General features: G+C 43.8%; 1 protein-coding gene across 4 annotated transcripts in view; it reads right to left on the reverse strand.

Moving 5' to 3' along the window:
- The window catches only part of NR5A1 (nuclear receptor subfamily 5 group A member 1), a 229004-nt gene that overhangs the window by 33918 nt on the left and 167854 nt on the right, over positions 1–27232 (reverse strand). For all 4 annotated transcript variants that reach the window (XM_044306163.1, XM_044306164.1, XM_044306160.1 and 1 more), the window contains exons 5-6: positions 15096–15215; positions 4381–4528 (exon numbers count right to left, since the gene is read on the reverse strand). In XM_044306163.1, the coding sequence (XP_044162098.1) occupies positions 4381–4528; positions 15096–15215 (268 nt within the window). The remainder of the gene's footprint in view (positions 1–4380; positions 4529–15095; positions 15216–27232) is intronic.

Below are 27232 nucleotides of genomic sequence, written 5' to 3' on the forward strand. Positions count from 1 at the left end.
TCCCTTTTGAACCCTGCCATGCACCCATAAATCATTTTTTGAGCACATATGGGGTGTTGGCGTATTTGGGGGGAAATGGGTAACAAAATGTAGAGTGCATCTTGTCCTGTTACCCCTTTTGAAAGTGAAAAATGTGAGTGTAAAGCAACTTTTTCTGGAAAAAATTGTAATTTTTCATTTTCACAGCCAAGCATTTCCTAATTCTGTGATATGCCTGATGGATCAAAGTGCTCACTACACAGCTTGAAATAGTCCTTGAGGGGTGTAGTTTCCAGAATAGGGTAACTTTTTGGGGTGTTTCCACTGTAGGGCCACCTCAGGGTGTCTTCATATGCGACATAGCTCCCAATTACCATTCCAGCTAAATCCGCTCTCCAAAAGCCATATGGTGCTCCTTCCACTCTGAAGCCTGCCATGCGGCCATACATCAGTTTTTGAGCACACATGGAGTATTTCTGTAAACTCCAGATTCAGGGTAATGGATCTTAAGTTTTATTTTGGCTGTTAACCCTTGATGTGTTGGAGAAAAATTAGATGAAAATTTAAAATCTGCAAAAAAAGTGACATGTTGCAACAGTTTTTCATTTAATTCTCGTGGAGCACCTAAAGGGTTAACAAAGTTTGTAAAATCCGTTTTAAATAGCTAGAGGAGTGTAGTTTCTAAAATAGGGTGATTTATGGGTGGGTTCTAATATGTAGGCCCCAGAAGGAGACTTCATAACTGAACTGGTCCTGAAAAATTGGGGTTTGGAAATGTTCTTAAAAATTTCAAGATTTGCTTCTAAACTTCTAAGCCTTCTAACGTCCCCAAAAAATAAAATGTCATTTTCAAAATGATCCAAACATGAAGTAGAAATATGGGGAATGTAAAGTAATAACTATTTACAGAGGTAAAACTACCTATTATAAATGTAGATAAATTAAAATTTGGAAATTTATAAATGAAATTAAATTTTTTTACCTAATTTTACCACTGTCATGAAGTACAATATGTTACTAGAAAACAATCTCAGAATGGCTTGGATAAGTGTTTTAAAGTTATTACCACATAAAGTGACACATGTCAGATTTGCTAAAAATGGCCTGGGCAGAAAGGTGAAAATTGGCTCGGTCCTGAAAAGGTTAAAAAAGAGCATGGTTTGGAGGAAAAAAGCCAGACTTGTTTACCACCAAAGCCAGACAGACTGACCTTTTAAATGCCAGATACTGCTATGTTATGTCTGAAAAACGTTTTTGTCTGGACAAACTGCTGTCATTGCTATTAAGTATCATCAAAGCTTTAATGCAAGTCTATGAGAGACAGAAAGTGTAACATTGTATTTGTTTGTGCAGTGTTTCTCCACTCCACCCCTCCCACTAGGAGGTTCTAGTTCAGCTAGTGTATACAAGGAGAGCAGTCAGAGAACTTAGTGTTCTGTAGTTAGGGATCAGTGCTTAGAAGAAGAGACTCATGCCAGTCTGCATGTGTGACCAGAAGAAGACAACGAGATGTGGATGCTGATCCATAGACCCTGGGTCACCAGTCGTGTGACCCAGGAGCCATCCAGACTACTGAGCCACAGACTGTGGCCCACCAGCTTTTTGGCCAGGGTACCAGCTTTCTGAGAGAGAGGGATAGCTAGCTTAGGCTTTTCCTACTAATGAACCCTTCTTATGCCAGGGAGGAGACTTGAAAAGCCAGCCCTATTCCTCACCTGTATTTTTTATACTTGAGTTCCTCCAGTAAAGAAGTATACTGGTTTACTGCAGACCCTGTATCTCTAAGCTTGTTATAGGGGTGCACCATGCCTTATCATCCCTTCCAGAGAACAGCAACAGATGGTGACACCTCCAGAGAACCCAGCATAGCATTAGGGCCACCCCAAACCTGACCACTGCAAAGGGGCTGTGGCAAACTACCATATTTATAATTCAGAAAGTGAAACAGGCAAGAACTGCCTGAAATTTGTCAAGAATGATAAATTAAATCTTAACCGTCAGAAGAGGATTCTTTACGGTAAGAGCAGTGAGACTATGGAACTCTCTGCCTGAGGAGGTGGTGATGGTGAGTACAATAAAGGAATTCAAGAGGGGCCTGGATGTATTTCTGGAGCGTAATAATATTACAGGCTATAGCTACTAGAGAGAGATCGTTGATCCAGGGAGTTATTCTGATTGCCTGATTGGAGTCGGGAAGGAATTTTTATTCCCCTAAAGTGAGGAAAATTGGCTTCTACCTCACAGGTTTTTTTTGCCTTCCTCTGGATCAACTTGCAGGATGACAGGCCGAACTGGATGGACAAATGTCTTTTTTCGGCCTTATGTACTATGTTACTATGTTACTATGTTTTACATTGCTCGTGGTTCAGGCATCAGGAATGTCCTAACAGGTTCCCTTTAATTTTAATGTATCCAGCACACGGCATTTACCAAACAATACTGAATAGTTCATGAACTGCTCATGCAAGTGATTTTTTTTTTATTATTATAATTTGCTTTGTGTTGTTTTCAAGTTCTTGATAAAATTTGTGAGTGCCCCAGTTCTTCGTTCATGATAATTAACTTTTAGTGAGTGAGCCATCACACACTGTCTGTAGACTCAGTTTAGACTGCACTGTGTAATCAGATCCTTGTCCTCCCACAGCACTATGGTGATAAATCCAAAACGATTCAGTACTTTAATTCCTTTATTTTTCTTTTGGTCGGAAAGCTGTTATAATTGAAGTGGACAATTAACATCATTTCACAGTACACAGGGACCTAACCATGGGGGGGGGTGCAGAGATTGCAATGTCGAGAGGTCCTGGTGCCTGGTGACCTCCAATGGCCCCCTATACCAAAAAAGTCATTGGTACTAAAAATAGCACATAATATTTGAGGAACATGGGTACATATTTTGCATTGAGGTCCTGCAATTAATGCCTCTGATCAACAGATGCTGGATGGAGTGAACTAATTTGTTTTGGTTGCTCTTGGAACCTATCAGTAGAGCAGAATGCTTCAAGGGAAGCATACCTCTATAATACAGCATCTGAAAGATTTCTTCTTGACTACTTGTAAGGGTTCCATATTACTTTTCTCATCCTGAGGCCTAGCACACTTCCTGGTTACAGTCACAAGTAGTATGGTTACACTCACACAGCAATTAGGCACTTGAACAGATAAACAGTTGTAGAGCAACACATTTTGTGGCCTCTCACTGGGTCCCAGTGTATAGAATATCTTAGCATTAGTCATCCAGAGAGTCAAGTTACATCAAGATGACTGTTGACTTTTACCCAGACCTTCTGTGCCACTGTCAAAGCCCCCTAGTGAAGGCTATCCTGCCTAGGCTTGTTTTCAACTGCCCAGTGCTTCATGGATCCTTAAGACCAGTAGGCCACTAGGTTCACAGAATTACCTCCTAATTATGCACAAATGCATTTGTACAAATCCATATGTCACCCACCAGTCTGCGCTATCAATCCAAGTCCTTTAGGTTTAACACCACGGCTTACACACCCCAACAGCAACAATAATGGCACTTCAGAATTGACCCTAAAATTGCATGTTTCACAACTCTAAGTCCAGTAGACGAGTCCTTACCCACTTTAAGGCTGTTCCACAATCACAGTTTAGGTATAATCTCAACAGGCCCTCCGTTGCTCTGAGGCCCACAACAACCCACAAACTAGTTTTGTTACAGACTCGCAAGCTGTCTGCCTACTCAAAGTGCCACTTCCCTGAGGCCTTACTGCACACTTTCACAATCTCCTTGGATCCACCAGTCCCTTAGCTAGCATACCCTGGACCTTATCACGGCTGCTTTTTTAAACTCAATTGTACACAGCTTCTCACAGGCTCTAAATCACTCCCTAGCATCTATTAGCTCACTGGCTTCTCTTCAGTGGCTGGCCTCAGTTTTTCCCCGTTCACTCTCCGAGCAAGTCTCTCTAACATGTCATGTGCATATGGACTGAACTTCCTGCTATTAACTCCTTGTATGTGCTATGACAGAGCTATCTAGTGGCAACATAAGGATAAGTCTTCAATATTAAAATCCTGGAAAACTCCTTTAACCATATGATTGGGTAAAGGAAATATAGGTTGCGTTTCCCCAGAGTCTCTGAGTGTGGAGCTATGTTATAACATTGGACCACAACTCCTCAGACTACTAGAACTGAATGCAAATCTAATAACCAAACCACATATTTTAGGGTTATGAGTTTAGTTTTTACTTCCCTTGTATTGCCCACACAAACTTCTTCCTCATAGGAATTCTCAACATGTTTAGGGCACAAAGCATATCAAAGCTACATGACAAATGGCCCCAGGATTAGATAGAACAGGCCACATTCTGGATTGAATGCTCACTAGATTATATTCCACTACTAAGGTGTAAAAGTATTTTGTAGTACTCACCGAGGCTAAAGAGTATAAGAAATTTCAGGCAAACAAACTCCTGCCTGTCCACCTGCAAAGAATGTAGAAGAATGACCAGCTCTTGAGCTCTGAGGACCAAGTTGTTCAATGTTGATCCCGCTTGGGCCGTGATTGTTGACATTTCAATCTAAAAGACAAATTAACAGATTATGTGATTGGTGGTTGTCAGGGATCATAGACAGAGGTATATTACAGGTCTGTATTTCCACATTGTTGAACAGAACTTTAATATGAAGCCTATGAGGAAATGCCTTCTATTTTATACAGAAATACTGTATGCTCCGTGAGGTGCCATATTACGAGGTGTATTGTCCTAGAACCTGAAGCACTGTATTATGGAGAAGCAATATATCTGCAATATGGTGCCAAATGCAGCCAGTTCACTCCAGGTGCTACCGCACAGGCTCCGCTGTTCACATAAGGTCTAATGTTAACCTCTGCACTTCATTAGATCAAAATAATACTTTTGATATATGGGTGTTGCTCTTCAGCGGCTGCTCTTTCCTTAGAGGTTTTTTTTTGGGGAGTAAAATATCTATCTTCAGCATAGGTTATTAATATCTGTGGGGGTCCAACACCCAGCACCCCACCGATAAGCTGTTTGAAGAAGCCGTGGTGCTCTGGTGAGCGCAGGTCCTCTTACTAGGCTAATGATGTCATGTTTGTCAGTCAGTCACATGGCCACATTTAAGTGACTGGGCCCGTTCTGCAATAGCAAGCACAGCCGCTATACAATATATGCCACTGTGTGTTCTAGCTTCCAAAAACAGCTCCATCTTTATTAATAGGCATTGTGTGGTAATGCAATTCAGTCCTATTCACTTGATGCAGCAGATGCCGAATGTGGGTCATGGACAAGAGTAGCACTGGAAGAAGCAATCTTGTCTTATTAAAGAGGTTTTCCAAAGCCTTTTTATTTAATTTTTTTAAAGATTATAGGTCATAAAGGGTTTAAAAAAAATCATTAGCGTTTCTCCTCCGTTGCCTGATCTTTACTTCCTGGCCCATATAAGAAATGCCAAGAAAGTCCTGCTCAGCCAATCACTGGCCTTAAAGGTGACCTTCTACAGCCTGAGATTCCCAGCTTGTCAAGCCAAGACCAGGAAGTGAAGAACAGTGGGGATCGGAAGCAGCATCAGAATGGCAGCAGCAGGAGTTAAGTAGAGGTGAGTAATGCTTCTTTTTTCTTTTAACATCTTCTGAATCATTCAGAAAAGAATGGTTGGAGGAAACCCACATGGGCAAATAGGCAAAATATCATGTACTGACTTAGTGACTTTATGTGTTCTCATATATCTACCAACACCCATTAATTGGTTTATGTTTTAGATATTTTTCTCTTCCATTCTAGTGCTGCATAAAAGATGTGCTGAAAGTTATATGTATATCTTCAAAGTGTCTGCCGGTGAATAAAGGGCAAACTGTCTATTATTTGCCTTGCATAGAAAGATTTTATTACATTGAAACCATTCAAGCCCAACACATCAACATAAAATGCAACCCATCACACAGGGACAATTGTACTGTACTGCTAAAACAAGCATGTGAAATAAAATCCATATAAAATAGCAAGTACAGTGACCTAAACCTAATCCAAGTGGATAAATGGGTGAAACAAAAAAATAAAATGCTCCTCTAGGGCTGGGCTCTCGATTATAGCATGCCTGGGCCTAACCAGCAGTGGGCAAGGTTTACGCCAAAATAAAAAATATTTCTCCTACCATAGACATTTATTACAAATCTACAGTACCTACACCTACTGTATGTCATGAACCTGCCTGGTGAGGTGGCCATCGCATCAAGGAAGAACATAAAGTGAGAGGTGGCTGTGCATGTGCGTGGCTTTGTTCACTGACTTCTATAGGAGCTACAGAAATATCTGAGCCAATTTCACATGGCTACTGACTGGTCAATAGCATGTAAGGTTGCGTTCTCATATCTGAAAGTAATTGAAGCACCAGATGAAGGACACAAACAGCAGCCGACGGACCCTACTGACTATAACAGACTCCTTCGTATTTTTGTCATGCTGTGCTATTTTGTCCCTTATATTTGACAGACTCTGCAATGAAAGACCTAAACAGAGCCTCAGACCAAGAAATGAACACAACCTAAGGGCTCATGCACAAGGCCGTAGACGTTTTTGCAGTGCGCAAATTGTGGATACGCAAAACAAGCATACTGGCCGTGTGCGTTCCGCATTTTGCATAACAGAACGTCCGGCCATGATAGGACTGTCCTATCCTTGTCCGTAATACAACATCAGAGAGTACATACATGGTGGCATCACTAAATCTATAAGTTCTGGGAACACTGCCATCTGCACAGTTATGTGGAAGAATTTTGAGACTTATTTTATGTAAGAAGTTCTGACGTTAAAACATCTTCACACATTTGCATATTTCTATAATTGCGTGGATAAGGTTGAGGTCAGTCCTTCTAAACTCACAGGAGGTCCCTTAAGTTTTTTCATTTCATACCATTGTATAAGAATGTGAACATCACAATGCAAATTGTACATTATGCCTACAATTACACTGGAACACTAAAAACATTTACTATGGAATTCTGGGGGAGTATTAAACTATTAAATGGGTGTGCCACATCCTCTAACCATAGAATAGGGAATAAGCATCTAATTGGTGGGGGTCTGACCGCTGGGACCCCACCAATCATGAGAACAATAGTGCCATCCCCCATCTGAATGGAGCAGCAGCTTCAGCATGAACACTGCTATGCCACTCATTCTCTATGAGACCGCCAGAGATTCCTGAGCACTGTATTCAGCTACCTCCAGTAGCCTCATAGAGAATTATTGGCGCAGCAAAAAAAATAAAAAATTCTATGGACAGAGCTTGTTTCTGTGGGGTACTAATTTGGGGGTACTGATGACTTGATCAATTTTTTATCTAGTTATTTGGAGAGTCTAGGTAATAGAAAATTCTGCAATTCTAGCAGATTTTGGCGTTCACCATGCGGGATAAATGCTATTTTCATATTCCAGGCATTTTTGGACATGGCCATACCAATTGTTTTCATTCACTATTTTTTCTATATGTTAAATGGGAAAATGGGGGCGTTACTTTTTTATATTTGTTGGGAAATTAGTTTTTTTTTTATATACAGGTGAAACTCGAAAAATTTGAATATCGTGCAAAGTTCATTTACTTCAGTAATACAACTTAAAAGGTGAAACTAACACATGAGACTCATTACAGGCAAAGCGAGATATTTCAAGCCTTTATTTTTGTTATAATTTGGATGATTACGGCTTACAGCTTATTAAACCCCAAAATCACAATCTCAGGTCCCCTTTGCTCAGGGGGGTATGGATTAATTAGCTGACTAGAGTGCGACACTTTGAGCCTAGAATACTGAAGCTTTTCACAAAATTCTAACTTTAAGCTGCATTAATGCAATTCTTTTTAATTTGCATTACTGAAATAAATGGACTTTTGCACGTTATTAAAATTTTTTGAGTTTCACCTGTATATTTTTTTTAAAACTTTAATAAACCAGTTCTTTTTGATCACTTGTAGAGTACACTGAAAAACAGAAGTATCGCATTGCAGTGTGATTTTACTTCCATCAAAGCCACTTAGCACCTCACGCTTACAACACAGGGGGACAATCGAAAGAGACAGAAGGTACTCCCTCCATCTGTCTAACTGCTCAGATGCTGCAGCCTCCCACATGCATGTGATGAACATGTGCAGTACCCTAGAACCGGGATACTGCAAAGGGTTAATTGTTATAATGTTAAATTACCAAGTTAAATGTTGTGATTTGCTATGTTTGTATACCTAATGGCATTGTATCGACAATTAATGGTTAGCCTCTTGGCTGATTGCATTTAGTTGCCAGAAGAAGGCCCTAGGTCTGCCCCTGATCAGTTACTGGAGTCTAGTTCTGCCTGAGAAACAGTGAAGACCTATATGTGTAAGTATCTCAGAGCTAGGCCCAGGCTCAGAGAACTCTCATCTCTGAGACTTCTACAGCCAAGAAAGCACCATCAGATTGCTCCTGAGAGACGGGTGGTAGAGGGTACAGAATCTACAAGGCTGTGAACCCTTCCACACTTTATGATGGTTGGAGAAGAAATGTTTTGGAACTGTGCCTTGTTATTACTGGATGAACTACCATTTTGCACTTTAGTCAAAACAGACTTTATTAATTGCAACCAACTTGCCTGGTTCCTGACTTCACCATCCACCAGCTACTCTTCTGCCTTGCAGTCAGACAAACCTTCAACACGATGTGCTGCCCGGATCCGGAATTACAGATCCGCACTTCCGGGTCCGCAATTCCGTTCCCGAAAAAAATAGAACATGTCCTATTCTTGTCCGTAATTGCGGACAAGAATAGGCATTTTCTATTAATTGCCGGCGATGTCTGTTTTTGGATCTGCAAAACACACACGGACGTGTGAATGGACCCTTAGGGTCCCAATATGCATGAATTTCAACTGGCATTTATTTAGCACTAAAAAGCACAAAATAACTGCATACATTTTTCCTGGAGCGCCTGCATTTTTGACATTGTTTTCATGTCTTTTTTTGAGTGTTTTTTTGGAAACAATGTTTGCCCATTAGCGCTTTTCTCAATATAGAAAGAGGTGTCAAAACACCTGAAAAAACTGTAGAGCTGCCGAAAGCTGCATTTTTGAAAAAAAGCCAGAAAGACAAAAAAAAAACAAAAAAAACAACACCACTTAATAAGCAAAAATAACAACAACAAAAAATGCTGGTGTGTTCTGCATTTTATATTTCACCTGTCACTTAAATGTGGGTTGCCAAGTGGCTGTTATGGCAGTGGGGGTCTAGTGAAGGCTAAACCACAATGCATTATACTATTTCTGTATTGCAGTGTGTTGTAAAACTAATAAAAAATGCAATTTTTTAAAAATAAGGTTTTAAAAAAAACATATATTATATAACGCCTAATAACGTATTTTTATATATAAGAAGGCTCTTGTGAGCCGAAACGTCGCTGAGTTGCCATACTATGGGTGAATAAAGCTTCACATATCTTCACTTTTATCCGGAGTGCAGTCCTATTTTTCTTCAACTATATTATTGGGGCTTTGCCGCTGCCCTTGTGGATTTTGCACCCACATTGAGGGTGGTGCTCCCTCAGGATTTTTTCTTATATATATATATATATATATATATATATATGGAAACAAATGGCGGCACTGGAAAAAACAATGTGGGTGCTATGTCCAGGGATGTAGCTGCTTACCCCATACAATACAGATGAAAAACGGACAGCACTCCAAGTAAAAGTAGTGGTGTTTATTCACCCATGTGGATGGCCATCCACATGGGTGAATAAACACCACTACTTTTACTTGGAGTGCTGTCCGTTTTTCATCTGTATGTATATATATACAGGTCCTTCTCAAAAAATTAGCATATTGTGATAAAGTTTATTATTTTCTGTAATGTACTGATAAACATTAGACTTTCATATATTTTAGATTCATTACACACCAACTGAAGTAGTTCAAGCCTTTTATTGTTTTAATATTGATGATTTTGGCATACAGCTCATGAAAACCCAAATTTCCTATCTAAAAAAATTAGCATATTTCATCCGACCAATAAAAGAAAAGTGTTTTTAATACAAAAAAAGTCAACCTTCAAATAATTATGTTCAGTTATGCACTCAATACTTGGTGGGGAATCCTTTTGCAGAAATGACTGCTTCAATGCGGCGTGGCATGGAGGCAATCAGCCTGTGGCACTGCTGAGGTGTTATGGAGGCCCAGGATGCTTCGATAGCAGCCTTAAGCTCATCCAGAGTGTTGGGTCTTGCGTCTCTCAACTTTCTCTTCCCAATATCCCACAGATTCTCTATGGGGTTCAGGTCAGGAGAGTTGGCAGGCCAATTGAGCACAGTAATACCATGGTCAGTAAACCATTTACCAGTGGTTTTGGCACTGTGAGCAGGTGCCAGGTCGTGCTGAAAAATGAAATCTTCATCTCCATAAAGCTTTTCAGCAGATGGAAGCATGAAGTGCTCCAAAATCTCCTGATAGCTAGCTGCATTGACCCTGCCCTTGATAAAACACAGTGGACCAACACCAGCAGCTGACATGGCACCCCAGACCATCACTGACTGTGGGTACTTGACACTGGACTTCAGGCATTTTGGCATTTCCCTCTCCCCAGTCTTCCTCCAGACTCTGGCACCTTGATTTCCGAATGACATGCAAAATTTGCTTTCATCCGAAAAAAGTACTTTGGACCACTGAGCAACAGTCCAGTGCTGCCTCTCTGTAGCCCAGGTCAGGCGCTTCTGCCGCTGTTTCTGGGGAATGCGGCACCTGTAGCCCATTTCCTGCACACGCCTGTACACGGTGGCTCTGGATGTTTCTACTCCAGACTCAGTCCACTGCTTCCGCAGGTCCCCCAAGGTCTGGAATCGGTCCTTCTCCACAATCTTCCTCAGGGTCCGGTCACCTCTTCTCGTTGTGCAGCGTTTTCTGCCACACTTTTTCCTTCCCACAGACTTCCCACTGAGGTGCCTTGATACAGAACTCTGGGAACAGCCTATTCGTTAAGAAATTTCTTTCTGTGTCTTACCCTCTTGCTTGAGGGTGTCAATGATGGCCTTCTGGACAGCAGTCAGGTCGGCAGTCTTACCCATGATTGCGGTTTTGAGTAATGAACCAGGCTGGGAGTTTTTAAAAGCCTCAGGAATCTTTTGCAGGTGTTTAGAGTTAATTAGTTGATTCAGATGATTAGGTTAATAGCTCGTTTAGATAACCTTTTCATGATATGCTAATTTTTTGAGATAGGAATTTTGGGTTTTCATGAGCTGCATGCCAAAATCATCAATATTAAAACAATAAAAGGCTTGAACTACTTCAGTTGGTGTGTAATGAATCTAAAATATATGAAAGTCTAATGTTTATCAGTACATTACAGAAAATAATGAACTTTATCACAATATGCTAATTTTTTGAGAAGGACCTGTATATATATATATATATATATATATAAATCCAGAAAATGAGCGGCACTCCGGTAGGTTAAGAACAAGTGATTCCTTTATTCACTAATGCGGCGCAATGTTTCGACTCCAAACTAGAGCCTTTTTGGCTTGAAAAAGGCTCTAGTTTGGAACCGAAACGTTGCACCGCATGGGTGAATAAAGGAATCACTTGTTCTTAACCTACCGGAGTGCCGCTCATTTTCTGGATTTAATCGTTGGGGTAAGAAGTCTATTCCCCTGGAACGTGCACCCGAATTTTTTTCATTTTTGCCAGTGCCACCATTTTTCTTCGATATATGTAAAGGCCTAAAAAAAGCTCTAGAGCTCCAGGATGCTGCATTTTTGAGAGGAGGCTAGAAAGACAAAAAACGCCAAGTCATCAACACTTGTGTGTCCCACGTGTCATATTTTCCGTAGACCTTTAGCTAACATCTGGAGCTGGTGTTTCTATGGGGGAAAAAAACGCACCAAAAATCACAGGTGCAAAGACACCAGTAAAACCGCAAAAGTGCAGAAAAATGCCATCCAAAACCTCTTACAGCGATATTGATAAGCAATATATTTATCCGTGAGTCAATGCTCAAATATCTGGAGATTATATTTAGGTGGGGAGATGAGATAACTCAGTACTGAATGCCGTATCACACTTTTCTTTAAAGGAAATTAAACTGCACACACAAGTCAATAGCTAAATAAGAGCGGGTGTGAAAATACAAGCTCATGACCGTATGTGGAACGGTCATTGAGAATCCAGTAAACAATTGTAATTGGGAAACAATTGTACGCTCTCATTGCTACCTAATGAATTACCTATATCTGGGAAGTGGCCGGTAGTTACCCACTATTTCCAGCAGCTTGTTCTCACAGCTCCTTCTGTAAATACAGATGGGGGATGTGCCTCTTCTCTTGAGAAATATGCCGCTCCTGGCCACACCGTCCCCCTATTGAGTGCTGGTGAAAGCCGTGACAAAGCCCTCCCTGCCCGTGTTTGTGGACATGTTGTATCTCTCTGCAAGATCATTGTTTGTGCCTTTTGTGCAGAAACAATTCTGGAACTCAAAAAAATAATAATAAAACTAAACAAGTCGCATCTGCTTTGGTCCGGGCTGTACCTCCACAGTATGCACTGAAATGATATGGGGATAATAAAGCATCTATCAACCCTCTCATGCCATGTTGGCAATTAGTAAGAGAAAAATAAAAAAAAAGTGGTGGCGCCAAAAGAGAGAAGACAGAAAATGACATAAAAGGGAGAAGATTCCGTAGATGGATCTATGTGATTAGAATCAGTTGAAGTATGAATAATATGATGTGTTAATATCCCAAATTAAAGTGGGAAAAAATGAGGGAGTAGCAATATGTGAGAGCAATCCGACACCTGCAGGTATGGATCATATACACACACGCTGGAACACCTGTGTTTAAGTTCTCCCATGACAAAATACAAGAATATTCTCATCAAAAGAATGAGAGTAACTCACTTCACCAGGGAGGGGGGGGTGCAAGATAAACTCAAGACATTTGCAACCCTAGCCTCCTTCGCCGAGATAGCCTACAGAACGGTCAGCACCCCGTCCTTGCACAATGATGAACCGGAGGACTTCCAGAATCAAATCCAAAAGGATGCTTTAATGGTCAAAAATCTCGACGCGTTTCAGGAGCAAACAGCCAGTTTCCAACATCACTTTTTAAAACTTCCACCCACGGAGCTGTATTGGGGCTTGTTTTTTGCTGAACAAACTGTAGTTCTTTGGGTACCAGTTTTGTGATAGATATATGACTTTTTGATCACTGTTAATCAAATTTAATTTTTATTTTTTATTGCAGCATTAACTGCACACGAAAGCTATTTTTCTATTTCAATAGTTCATATATTTTTGGACATGGCGATACCTAATGTTTAATTTTTTATTGTTTATTTTTATATGTAAAATTGGGAAAGGTAACCCCCTTTCCCAATTTTACAGATAAAAATAAACAATAAAAAATTAAACATTAGGTATCACCATGTCCAAAAATATATGAACTATTGAAATATAAAAATAGCTTTCGTGGGCAGTTAATGCTGCAATAGAAAAAAAATAAAAAACAAAAAAATTTGATTAACAGTGATCAAAAAGTCATATATGTACCACAAAACTTTTCTTTTTTTTTTTATAATTTTTTTTACTTTTTACATAAAAACATTAAACTTCCTTAGCAGGCTAGAACCTGGGATATTTTGATCCCTTGTCCCAATTCTGCTGCTCTATCTGCTGAGCTATGCCTCATGCATAGCTCTGTAGGCAGATTACTATGACAGTCCTCGAAAGCCTCCGATCAGAGCCCCACAAATCAACTGCAGAGGGAGCTGCATCCCTAGGTGACTATATTATTTTAGTAGTAATTATCAACATTTTACAGCTTACGCTAAATGCTAGTAATGAGTTCCTAATTGTATATTGAGCTATAGACATGTATTACCTATAATGAGAGATGAGCGAATAATTGAAAAGTTTGAATCGGCTGATTCACCAAATTTTACAATGCAATGACAGGGAGCTGCAATAGCGCCACCCTCATCATTGCACCACTCAGATGCTGCGTTCATACATGATTGCGGCATCTGAGTGTAAAAACTGTGTAAAATTAACAATAAAAAAAAATTAAATCAAACTTACGAGTCGGCCGCCGACATCTTGCTTGAAGATCTGGAGTGAAATCTCGCGCGGCGCAAGATTACTTCATCACGCCGGCCGTCATGGTGACGTCATACGTCACCATGCACAGGATTTCGGCCGAGATCTTCAATCGCGAGCAAATGGAGGAGGTAGATTAGAATTTTTTCGTTTTTTACACTATTTCAGGTTACATCGATTTGCTGACACAAAGCACAAGGAAATTCGGCTTTGAGGCGAATCGTGGGATTCGTGAAATTTGATTCGTTCATCTCTACTTATAATATGTATCAGCCATTATGGTTTTCCAATTTGTCCATAAAAAATGCTATGGTGATTTTGGGATAAGTTGTCCAGAAAAAATAAAAATTCTGGTTGGCAACACGGGATAAGGGGGGGGGGGGGAAAGTACGGGAGTGCTAAATACTAAGGCTGGGTTCAGTGCGTACGATCGCGCTGTAAAACGCCCGACGCCCCAAGAAGTACAGGAGCTTCTTTGGGGCGTCTTGTCGCGCGTTCCCGTACATAGACTTCAGCGGGAACACGCGACAATGGGCGTTCGCTTGTCTCTGTATGCGCAATTGCAAACGCCCGTACAATCGTGCATACAGAGCGTACATTCAAGTACGCTCAGGTCTGAACCCAGCGTCAATCCTTGCCCCAGGTGCTGGAAAACCTAGCTCCACTTTTGGATAAGGGGGCAGAAACTGTTTTCTGCTAGACCTAGAAGAATATTATATTTTGTACCACAAGTACTCCAGTAGTGCAGTCTCATGGTTTTAGGGTTATTTTGCTTATTGATAGAGAAATAGGAACTAAACCCAAAAATGTCCTCTGGCAACATGTCCCTCTTCCCCAAGATGATTCCATTTCATTTTTTTCCCTTAAGGATGGCCTGGGGTGTGACAAGGTGTAAGGTGGTGGGATTAGCCATTTCTATCATATGATCACAATTTTGGACTTGCACTCTCCATAGATTTAGGAAAAGTTAGTGGATATGTTCACCACCAGCATTCATGCAAAACTCAAATTGCTTACCTCTTGTCCAGTCACCAGCAGAATGCTATTCTCTTTGCTGTGTTGCATTTGCCTGTAGATGTGGTCAAAGACTAGGAGTTCACTCCAGCAATTCTGCAGTAAAATCATCTGGTCACTGACCTAGAAAGAGAGATACGGGGTCATTAGAAAACAGAAATGGATTAGGTGAGCCCTGATTAACCCCCTGGTAGGCCCTAATGAGACTCTTCTTCAATGAAGATAGCCTTGACGGCCTCTCCGCGATCAAATGGATGAGGTATGTTTTTTAGTTTTTTTTTAACTCTGCTCATCACTGCTGCCCACAAGACCTGCACCCTGCCACAAAGGGTGATATCCCAGACCAGCAAGGCCACAGTGTTTTGCAGCATTTTCAGTGGCAATTTTCAGTTTTTGTTTTTTTTCTAAAACTGCTGCGCCAGATGTAACTTTAAAGGGAACCTGTCACCAGGATTTTGGGTATAGAGCTGAGGGCATGGGTTGCTAGATGGCCGCTAGCACATCCGTAATATCCAGTCCCCATAGCTCTGTGTGCTTTTATTGTGTAAAAAAAAAAACTATTTGATACATATGCAAATTAACATAAGAGTCATATCTTGCTTGTGTGACCAGAGAAGAGTCATATTTTCAAGCTCTGACTCATCTCAGGTTAATTTGCATATGTATCAAATGGGTTTTTATACACAATAAAAGCACACAGAGCTATGGGGACTGGATATTGCGGATGTGCTAGCGGCGATCTAGCAACCCATGTCCTCAGCTCGATACACAAAATCCAGGTGACAGGTTCCCTTTAACGTCTATTTTTTTTAAAGCAATTTTTTATGTCAAACATATTTTAAGAACTTTAGGTACTATTTTTTAATTTTCCAGGTCAAAAACTATTGAATAAAATAAACTTCCTGTTCGGCAGCGATCACTTCTCAGCAGTCATCTCATTGTCATCACTGGCGGGATTGCAATGGAAGATAACACCTCTAAATAGATAACACAGGACCCAAGGATCACAATAGGTTATGGTCACAGAATGGAGGGGTGGATTCTGCTGTGCAGCTTGACAGCTCTCTCTCTCTAAACACAAACAGCACCGCATAGCCAACGAAAACATTGCTCGCTGTCACGATTTCACGCTGCCCGTTTTTCCGACAGCATGAAGCCGATTTCAGGTTCCCTTTAACAAGTTTGGCAGCGAGGTGACGAGCATCCAGATTTCGTAGAAGCTTCAAGGCCTTGCAGAAATGTTTTTATCTCTTTTCCTAAACTTCCATTTCCACTGCACATTTGATTTGTAATTCATTGTTATTTAGCTAAGTTACAATACTGTTCTGTCTGACGTGTTCCTCGCATTTGCTAAGTTTCTAACCTTGTGAAAAAAGAATAGACACATTGAACAATCTGACAGTTTTGACTGCGTGTACTTGCCGCTAATACAATAAACATTGTCTCCCAATGAATAGACTTCTGTCCTTTGCAACAACTTTTCCAATAGGTTTCTAATTTTTTAAATGCAATATTGTTTTGTTAAACAGTTTGGATTCCATAATGTCACCCACTGTACACGACAGTGAATGTCTGTTTTATAGAAGAAAAATAAGTGGAACTGAATATCTATCATGAAAATATAACAAGGGGAGAGGAAAGCAAGGATAGGGCAGCAAAATGATGGAAACGCCAAAAGAACCCTGACTGACCCCATTGTAGCTGCACACGTGCTGGTTACAACTAGAGTTGAGCGAACACCTGGATGTTCGGGTTCGAGAAGTTCGGCCGAACATCCCGGAAATGTTCGGGTTCGGGATCCGAACCCGATCCGAACTTCGTCCCGAACCCGAACCCCATTGAAGTCAATGGGGACCCGAACTTTTCGGCACTAAAACGGCTGTAAAACAGCCCAGGAAAGGGCTAGAGGGCTGCAAAAGGCAGCAACATGTAGGTAAATCCCCTGCAAACAAATGTGGATAGGGAAATTAATTAAAATAAAAATTAAATAAATAAAAATTAACCAAAATCAATTGGAGAGAGGTTCCATAGCAGAGAATCTGGCTTCCCGTCACCCACCACTGGAACAGTCCATTCTCAGATATTTAGGCCCCGGCACCCAGGCAGAGGAGAGAGGTCCCGTAACAGAGAATCTGTCTTCATGTCAGCAGAGAATTAGTCTGCATGTCATAGCAGAGAATGAGGCTTCACGTCAGCCACCACTGCAACAGTCCATTGGCATATATTTAGGCCTAGCACACAGGCAGAGCAGAGAGGTCCCGTAACAGACGATCTGGCTTCATGTCAGCAGAGAATCAGTCTGCATGTCATAGCAGAGAATCAGGCTTCACGTCAGCCACCACTGCAACAGTCCATTGTCATAAATTTAGGCCCAGCACCCAGGCAGAGGAGAGAGGTCCCGTAACAGACAATCTGGCTTCATGTCAGCAGAGAATTAGTCTGCATGTCATAGCAGAGAATCAGGCTTCATGTCAGCCACCACTGCAACAGTCCATTGGCATATATTTAGGCCTAGCACACAGGCAGAGGAGAGGTTCATTCAACTTTGGGTAGCATCGCAATATAATGGTAAAATGAAAATAAAAATAGGATTGAATGAGGAAGTGCCCTGGAGTCCAATAATATATGGTTATGGGGAGGTAGTTAATGTCTAATCTGGACAAGGGACGGACAGGTCCTGTGGGATCCATGCCTGGTTCATTTTTATGAACGTCAGCTTGTCCACATTGGCTGTAGACAGGCGGCTGCGTTTGTCTGTAATGACGCCCCCTGCCGTGCTGAATACACGTTCAGACAAAACGCTGGCTGCCGGGCAGGCCAGCACCTCCAAGGCATAAAAGGCTAGCTCTGGCCACGTGGACAATTTAGAGACCCAGAAGTTGAATGGGGCCGAACCATCAGTCAGTATGTGGAGGGGTGTGCACACGTACTGTTCCACCATGTTAGTGAAATGTTGCCTCCTGCTAACACGTTGCGTATCAGGTGGTGGTGCAGTTAGCTATGGCGTGTTGACAAAAGTTTTCCACATCTCTGCCATGCTAACCCTGCCCTCAGAGGAGCTGGCCGTGACACAGCTGCCTTGGCGACCTCTTGCTCCTCCTCTGCCTTGGCCTTGGGCTTCCACTTGTTCCCCTGTGACATTTGGGAATGCTCTCAGTAGCGCGTCTACCAACGTGCGCTTGTACTCGCGCATCTTCCTATCACGCTCCAGTGCAGGAAGTAAGGTGGGCACATTGTCTTTGTAGCGTGGATCCAGCAGGGTGGCAACCCAGTAGTCCGCACAGGTTAAAATGTGGGCAACTCTGCTGTCGTTGCGCAGGCACTGCAGCATGTAGTCGCTCATGTGTGCCAGGCTGCCCAGGGGTAAGGACAAGCTGTCCTCTGTGGGAGGCGTATCGTCATCGTCCTGCCTTTCCCCCCAGCCACGCACCAGTGATGGACCCGAGCTGCGTTGGGTGCCACCCCGCTGTGACCATGCTTCATCCTCATCCTCCTCCACCTCCTCCTCATCCTCGTCCTCCTCGTCCTCCAGTAGTGGGCCCTGGCTGGCCACATTTGTACCTGGCCTCTGCTGTTGCAAAAAACCTCCCTCTGAGTCACTTCGAAGAGACTGGCCTGAAAGTGCTAAAAATGACCCCTCTTCCTCATCCTCCTCCTCCTCCTCCTGGGCCACCTCCTGTTCCATCATCGCCCTAAGTGTTTTCTCAAGGAGACATAGAAGTGGTATTGTAACGCTGATAACGGTGTCATCGCCACTGGCCATGTTGGTGGAGTACTCGAAACAGCGCAACAGGGCACACAGGTCTCGCATGGAGGCCCAGTCATTGGTGGTGAAGTGGTGCTGTTCTGTAGTGCGACTGACCCGTGCGTGCTGCAGCTGAAACTCCACTATGGCCTGCTGCTGCTCGCACAGTCTGTCCAGCATGTGCAAGGTGGAGTTCCACCTGGTGGGCACGTCGCATATGAGGCGGTGAGCGGGAAGGCCGAAGTTACGCTGTAGCGCAGACAGGCGAGCAGCGGCAGGATGTGAACGCCGGAAGCGCGAACAGACGGCCCGCACTTTATGCAGCAGCTCTGACATGTCGGGGTAGTTGTGAATGAACTTCTGCACCACCAAATTCAGCACATGCGCCAAGCAAGGGATGTGCGTCAAATTGGCTAGTCCCAGAGCTGCAACGAGATTTCGCCCATTATCACACACCACCAGGCCGGGCTTGAGGCTCACCGGCAGCAACCACTCGTCGGTCTGTTGTTCAATACCCCGCCACAACTCCTGTGCGGTGTGGGGCCTGTCCCCCAAACATATGAGTTTCAGAATGGCCTGCTGACGTTTACCCCGGGCTGTGCTGAAGTTGGTGGTGAAGGTGTGTGGCTGACTGGATGAGCAGGTGGAAGAAGAGGAGGAGGAAGCCGAGAAGGAGGAGGTGGCAACAGGAGGCAAAGAATGTTGCCCTGCGATCCTTGGCGGCGGCAGGACGTGCGCCAAACAGCTCTCCGCCTGGGGCCCAGCTGCCACTACATTTACCCAGTGTGCAGTTAGGGAGATATAGCGTCCCTGGCCGTGCTTACTGGTCCACGTATCTGTGGTTAGGTGGACCTTGCTACAGATGGCGTTGCGCAGTGCACACTTGATTTTATCGGATACTTGGTTGTGCAGGGAAGGCACGGCTCTCTTGGAGAAGTAGTGCCGGCTGGGAACAACATACTGTGGGACAGCAAGCGACATGAGCTGTTTGAAGCTGTCTGTGTCCACCAGCCTAAATGACAGCATTTCATAGGCCAGTAGTTTAGAAATGCTGGCATTCAGGGCCAGGGATCGAGGGTGGCTAGGTGGGAATTTACGCTTTCTATCAAATGTTTGTGAGATGGAGAGCTGAACGCTGGCGTGTGACATGGTTGAGACGCTTGGTGACGGAGGTGGTGGTGGTGGTGTTGGTGGTACATCCCCTGTTTGCTGGGCGGCAGGTGCCAACGTTCCTCCAGAGGCGGAGGAAGAGGCCGAGGCGGCAGCAGCAGAATAGGCCGAGGCGGCAGCAGCAGAAGAGGTAGCAGGGGGAGCCTGAGTGACTTCCTTGGTTTTAAGGTGTTTACTCCACTGCAGTTCATGCTTTGCATGCAGGTGCCTGGTCATGCAGGTTGTGCTCAGGTTCAGAACGTTAATGCCTCGCTTCAGGCTCTGATGGCACAGCGTGCAAACCACTCGGGTCTTGTCGTCAGCACATTGTTTGAAGAAGTGCCATGCCAGGGAACTCCTTGAAGCTGCCTTTGGGGTGCTCGGTCCCAGATGGCGGCGGTCAGTAGCAGGCGGAGTCTCTTGGCGGCGGGTGTTCTGCTTTTGCCCACTGCTCCCTCTTTTGCTACGCTGTTGGCTCGGTCTCACCACTGCCTCTTCCTCCGAACTGTGAAAGTCAGTGGCACGACCTTCATTCCATGTGGGGTCTAGGACCTCATCGTCCCCTGCATCGTCTTCCACCCAGTCTTGATCCCTGACCTCCTGTTCAGTCTGCACACTGCAGAAAGACGCAGCAGTTGGCACCTGTGTTTCGTCATCATCAGAGACATGCTGAGGTGGTATTCCCATGTCCTCATCATCAGGAAACATAAGTGGTTGTGCGTCAGTGCATTCTATGTCTTTCACCGCTGGGGAAGGGCTAGGTGGATGCCCTTGGGAAACCCTGCCAGCGGAGTCTTCAAACAGCATAAGAGACTGCTGCATAACTTGAGGCTGAGACAGTTTCCCTGGTATGCATGGGGGTGATGTGACAGACTGATGGGGTTGGTTTTCAGGCGCCATCTGTGCGCTTTCTGCAGAAGACTGGGTGGGAGATAATGTGAACGTGCTGGATCCACTGTCGGCCACCCAATTGACTAATGCCTGTACCTGCTCAGGCCTTACCATCCTTAGAACGGCATTGGGCCCCACCATATATCGCTGTAAATTCTGGCGGCTACTGGGACCTGAGGTAGTTGGTACACTAGGACGTGTGGATGTGGCAGAACGGCCACGTCCTCTCCCAGCACCAGAGGGTCCACTAACACCACCACGACCATGTCCACGTCCGCGTCCCTTACTAGATGTTTTTCTCATTGTTATGGTTCACCACAACAACAAATATATTATTTGGCCCAATGTATTGTATTCAAATTCAGCGGGATATAAATTTGAGGCCTAGTATTTAGGCGCTGGGTGACCGGTATGGATTTAGTGACAGAATTAGACTTGGAAATGCACAGAAGCGTGTGTGTGAAGTTATTCTGAATGACCCAATGTGCACCTTGAATATTATATACCCTTTTTGGGATAGATTTCAAATAGCTCTGATATAGCAGGAACCACTAAATTATGAAATTGCTAAATTGGGAATTGTACTTCAACCCAGAACAAAAAATGTGCTTTGACGGGCACTAAATAACTTTCCCAGCTACAACAGTACAGCGGTAACGAGAGATTTAGAGGGATTTAAATTTGAGGCCTAGTATTTAGGCGCTGGGTGACAGGTATGGGTTTAGTGACAGAATTAGACTTGGAAATACACAGTAGCGGGTGTGTGTGAAGTTATTCTGAATGACCCAATGTGCACCTTCAATATTATATACCCTTTTTGGGATAGATTTCAAATAGCTCTGATATAGCAGGAACCACTAAATTATGAAATTGCTAAATTGGGAATTGTACTTCAACCCAGAACAAAAAATGTGCTTTGACGGACACTAAATATCTTGCCCAGCAACAACAGTACAGCGGTGGGTAACGAGAGATTTAGAGGGATTTAAATTTGAGGCCTAGTATTTAGGCGCTGGGTCACCGGTATGGATTTAGTGACAGAATTAGACTTGGAAATGCACAGAAGCGTGTGTGTGAAGTTATTCTGAATGACCCTATGTGCACCTTCAATATTATATACCCTTTTAGGGATAGATTTCAAATAGCTCTGATATAGCAGAAACCACTAAATTATGAAATTGCTAAATTGGGAATTGTATTTCAACCCAGAACAAGAAATGTGCTTGAACGGACACTAAATAACTCGCCCAGCTACAGCACTAGGGACAGATTTAGCTGGATATAAATTTGAGGCCTAGTATTTAGGCGCTGGGTGACCGGTATGGATTTAGTGACAGAATTAGACTGGGATATGGCCAAAAAATGAACAGACTATTGCTGGTTAAATGCACTTGGTGTGACAGCTTCACCCTGATGTAGGCTTTAGCCAAAAAACAACCACACCATTGAGGGTTAAATGCACTTGGTGACAGGCGCAGCTTGCCCCTGATTTTGTATATGGCCAAAAAATGAACAGACTATTGCTGGTTAAATGCACTTGGTGTGACAGCTTCACCCTGATGTAGGCTTTAGCCAAAAAACAACCACACCATTGAGGGTTAAATGCACTTGGTGACAGGCGCAGCTTGCCCCTGATTTTGTATATGGCCAAAAAATGAACAGACTATTGCTGGTTAAATGCACTTGGTGTGACAGCTTCACCCTGATGTAGGCTTTAGCCAAAAAACAACCACACCATTGAGGGTTAAATGCACTTGGTGACAGGCGCAGCTTGCCCCTGATTTTGTATATGGCCAAAAAATGAACAGACTATTGCTGGTTAAATGCACTTGGTGTGACAGCTTCACCCTGATGTAGGCTTTAGCCAAAAAACAACCACACCATTGAGGGTTAAATGCACTTGGTGACAGGCGCAGCTTGCCCCTGATTTTGTATATGGCCAAAAAATGAACAGACTATTGCTGGTTAAATGCACTTGGTGTGACAGCTTCACCCTGATGTAGGCTTTAGCCAAAAAACAACCACACCATTGAGGGTTAAATGCACTTGGTGACAGGCGCAGCTTGCCCCTGATTTTGTATATGGCCAAAAAATGAACAGACTATTGCTGGTTAAATGCACTTGGTGTGACAGCTTCACCCTGATGTAGGCTTTAGCCAAAAAACAACCACACCATTGAGGGTTAAATGCACTTGGTCGCAGCTTGTGCTGGCGCACCACAAGACACAAAATGGCCGCCGATCACCCCAGAAAAATGAGACTGACAAACGGTCTGTGCAGCCTAAAAACAGTGAGCAATTGAGGATCAGCAGCTCAATGATCCACAGCTGCAGATCGATCAGTTAATCAAGTCCTTTGGAGGAGTTAATCTGCCTAATCTCGCCCTACTGTCGCAGCCGCAACCTCTCCCTACGCTAATCAGAGCAGAGTGACGGGCGGCGCTATGTGACTCCAGCTTAAATAGAGGCTGGGTCACATGGTGCTCTGGCCAATCACAGCCATGCCAATAGTAGGCATGGCTGTGATGGCCTCTTGGGGCAAGTAGTATGACGCTTGTTGATTGGCTGCTTTGCAGCCTTTCAAAAAGCGCCAAGAAAGCGTCACAAAAGCGCGAAGAAAGCGACGAACACCGAACCCGAACCCGGACTTTTACGAAAATGTCCGGGTTCGGGTCCGTGTCACGGACACCCCAAAATTCGGTACGAACCCGAACTATACAGTTCGAGTTCGCTCATCCCTAGTTACAACACATTATTAAACCGCCACTGATATCCTGCACATGAACGTATTGTTGGTCCACATCCGATCCGCATTTTTTGTGGGTCAGATGAGGACCCATTCACTTCAACAGGGTTGCAAAAGATGAGGACAGCACACCCATGTGCTGTCCACATCCGTATGTCCATTCCGCAGCCCTGTAAAGAAACAGAACACGTCCTATTCTTGTCTGTTTTACGGACGAGGATAGGACTGTTCTATAGAGGGCAGGAAATGGCAACTTGCGGACCTCAAAAACTGCAAAGGCCGTTTGCATGAGCCCTAATTCCCCTGTCTAGTGTTGAGCAAATCGAAGTATTCAAGTGGACTTAGATCCGAATTTTAGAGAAAATTTGAATCGCCGCAAAGCGAAAAATTTCCTCGTGCTTCATGGTAACGAATCAATTTTCCCTAAAATGGTGGTAATTTTATTTTTTTTAAAAACATACTCACCTCATCCATTTGAGCGGGAAGCGGGCAAATCTCATGCGTGGTGATGTATGACGTCACCACGCACCGACTCACATTTTGAGCTGGATCTTCAAGCAAAATGGCCTCTTTGCGCTCAAATAGATAAGGTAAGCAGAATATATATATTTTTTTTAATGATTAACCCCTGAAAGGCCTTAATATTAATCTCAGATTCCACGATCATTTGAGGGGTTCAATGAAGGGGGCCGTGCAATCGCCGTTTCCCGTCATCGCGCCCACTACTTACTAAGAAATGCACTTTGTGACAAAGTAATTTGTCAGCCAAATACATTTTTAAGAACTTCGCTCATCTCGACCCCTTTCCATCCCGAGTGCAAATGAATGGAGGTTGCAGATGGATGGGACCCTCTATCTGCAGCAATTTCCGGAGCGCAGCGCCAGCAAATGGACCTGCGTGTAAACATGAATTATTCATGCTAAACTATGAGACAGCGGTGCCGATGGTTTAATAATGCTTATCAGGCCAGGTTCACATCACCATTTATTTTTCCCTTCTTCAGATCCTTCAGAAGAACAGAAAAATAAAGTAAAAAAATGTATCCTGTATTTTAAGCATCCATTATGCTCATTTATGCCCATTTGGCATCCGCGTTAGCCATTTCCATCTGAGATCCATTATTTTAGATGAAAAAAAGTCCTGGATGCCAAATGTGCGCAAATGAGCATAACGGGTGCTTAAAATACAGGATCCGTTTTTTGTTTTTTTTATGTTCTTCTGACGGGTCAGTAGTACGGAAAAAGAAATGGTGATGGTGAACTCGGCATGCATGTGTAGCTAGTAATAGCCCCCCACTTTACATTTTACCTTTGTTCTCAAGGAGATCGGCTGCCACCAGAAATGTCTTGCACTTGTAGCAGCTTACACCCAGCTCCTTATTGCAAACACATGCATGCTCAGCCAAACTAAGAGTGCATGTATATGGGGAGATTTGGAGGTAGTAGCTGTTCGGAGTGTTTGGTTTTATCGTTTGCTTTCATCGCTTAAACTGTCCACGGCTTGCGTTTGGTACTGAATTTAGGCTCCATTAAAGTGAGCCAATGGTCTAACCCCCACCAATCAATTATCCCCTCTAAGCACAACCCCTTTTGTATATAGATTAAAAGTATTTTCTCTCCAGAATGAAAAAAAACGGATCACTTAGGGCTCATGCACATGAACATATTCTTTTTCTCTGTCCGATCAGTTTATTTTTTTTAGGCCCATATGCGGAACCTAAAATGTATAAAAAATGGAAATGACTCAGTGTGCACTCTGTGTCCGTTTGTCTGCATGGGCGTTCCGTAAAAAAATAGAACATGTCCTTTTTTTGTCGGACAAGTGTTAAGCAATGATATTCATTGCTGTGTTTGTGCTGGGGGAGGCGGGGCCACATAGGGTTAAAAGGCAGCAGCCGGTACCTGCTGCACGATCGCCGGCACGTCTGGGGGTCAGGAGGCAGAGCACTTCCGGGTCGTTGTGGTTCAGGTCTGGCAGCGTGAGGGCTGGTCGCATCATCGCGACTTCAAGTAAGAAGGGGGCGGCGGTGCGGTTCCTGGACGCTGTAGGGGGGGTGGCAGAAACCGGCAGGCGCGCTCCAGTCTGCTCACGGGCGGCGGGTGCTGTGCAGTTCAAGCCGCAGTCCCCGGTCGCACTGCTCAAGTGGCGGGACTCGCACCGCACAGTGCCACCTGGTGGACACTGGCGACGACAGTCGGGGGTTCGGCGGCAGGCCAGGGAACTGGCACGTTACATAATAAGCCGACAGTCTATATCTCAAAGGATATTTCCCCAGTAATTCTCCCTTTTGCCTGTTATAATGTCGCCATATATATGTCATGCTGGTTACAAAGACGCCCCATACACAAGAGTGAATAATTCTGAGTCAGACATAAACTCTTACATCTATTCCATTTGACGTGTGCAGCAGGCCATGGATCAGAATCAAAATTTCAATTGCATTTTGACCTCTGAGTACACAGACTGTGCTGAAGGTCCGAACTGTCCACATGTTGATGAAAGGGATGTACTGCATTTGTGTAATTACAATATAACTACGTTCGCCAGCACTTCATTAATGTTCTTTAGGAGGATTTGCAGCAGCAGGTGTTTGCTCAATACGTAATAGATGGTCATCCTGTAATTGCCCTAGAAGCTGATTTTGTACCCAGGCCATCGCATCCACGCACCAGGTCTGTTCAGGCCCATTGCATAAACAGGTCATATACAAATTATCGCGGCCTTGCATAGGCAGCGGGCAGGGGTGCGTTCCATTGGCCTGTTCCTGTCACCAGCCACTCCGTCCAAGCTGGGGGGGGACAGGACAGGGTACGTGCCCTGCCACCAACCGGTTCTGTGCGGGGGGCGGGGGGGCAGAGTCAAGATGCTGGTTTCATGGCGCTAGAGAAAAAAAATAAAAGAAATTTATGTTTCCACAGTTCGTGTCACGTTCCGTGGCACCATAGGCAAATACGCGGAAGATAAGGTACGTATCAGTTTCCGACTCAGCTACAAGCAGTCAGACATCCATTACGTTAAGCCAACGGTGGAAGGGTGGCCCACGCCCCATCCCAAAAAAAAAAGTCTGTCATGACCTCAAAATCACATAAGCCCTGTCACGACCACGGTCATTCAAACACATCTGTCACGTCTTCAGACTTGCGATACAATCCTGTCACGACTACAGGCATCCGATGAGAAGGTAAAAAAAACAAAAAAAAAACACTGTCACGACTACAGGCATTCGATAAATAAAAATAAAAAATGTCACGACTACAGGCATTTGATATAAAAAAAATATATATATATATAAAAACCTGTCACGACTACAGGTGTTCGTGTTCCAACGTCTGTCACGTCCACAGACTCACAGTAAAGTCCTATCACGACCACAGGCAGTCTTGGCATACACATCTTTCACGTCCACAGGCCGGTTAAAGTCCTGTCACGCCTACAGGCACACCACCTGCTTGTCCACACATCAGCACAAAGTCCTGTCACGACCACAGGCACACGTACCGGGACGTCCTCTCAGTCATGGTCACACCACAGGTGCCGCCTGGTCAAATCTGTCACGACTAGACACAGGCCAGTGCCTGTCACGTCTTCAGGCTTCACAGCCCCTGGAGG

Source organism: Bufo gargarizans, chromosome 9 (genome assembly GCF_014858855.1).
Source record: "Bufo gargarizans isolate SCDJY-AF-19 chromosome 9, ASM1485885v1, whole genome shotgun sequence".
Taxonomy (NCBI): Eukaryota; Metazoa; Chordata; class Amphibia; order Anura; family Bufonidae; genus Bufo; species Bufo gargarizans.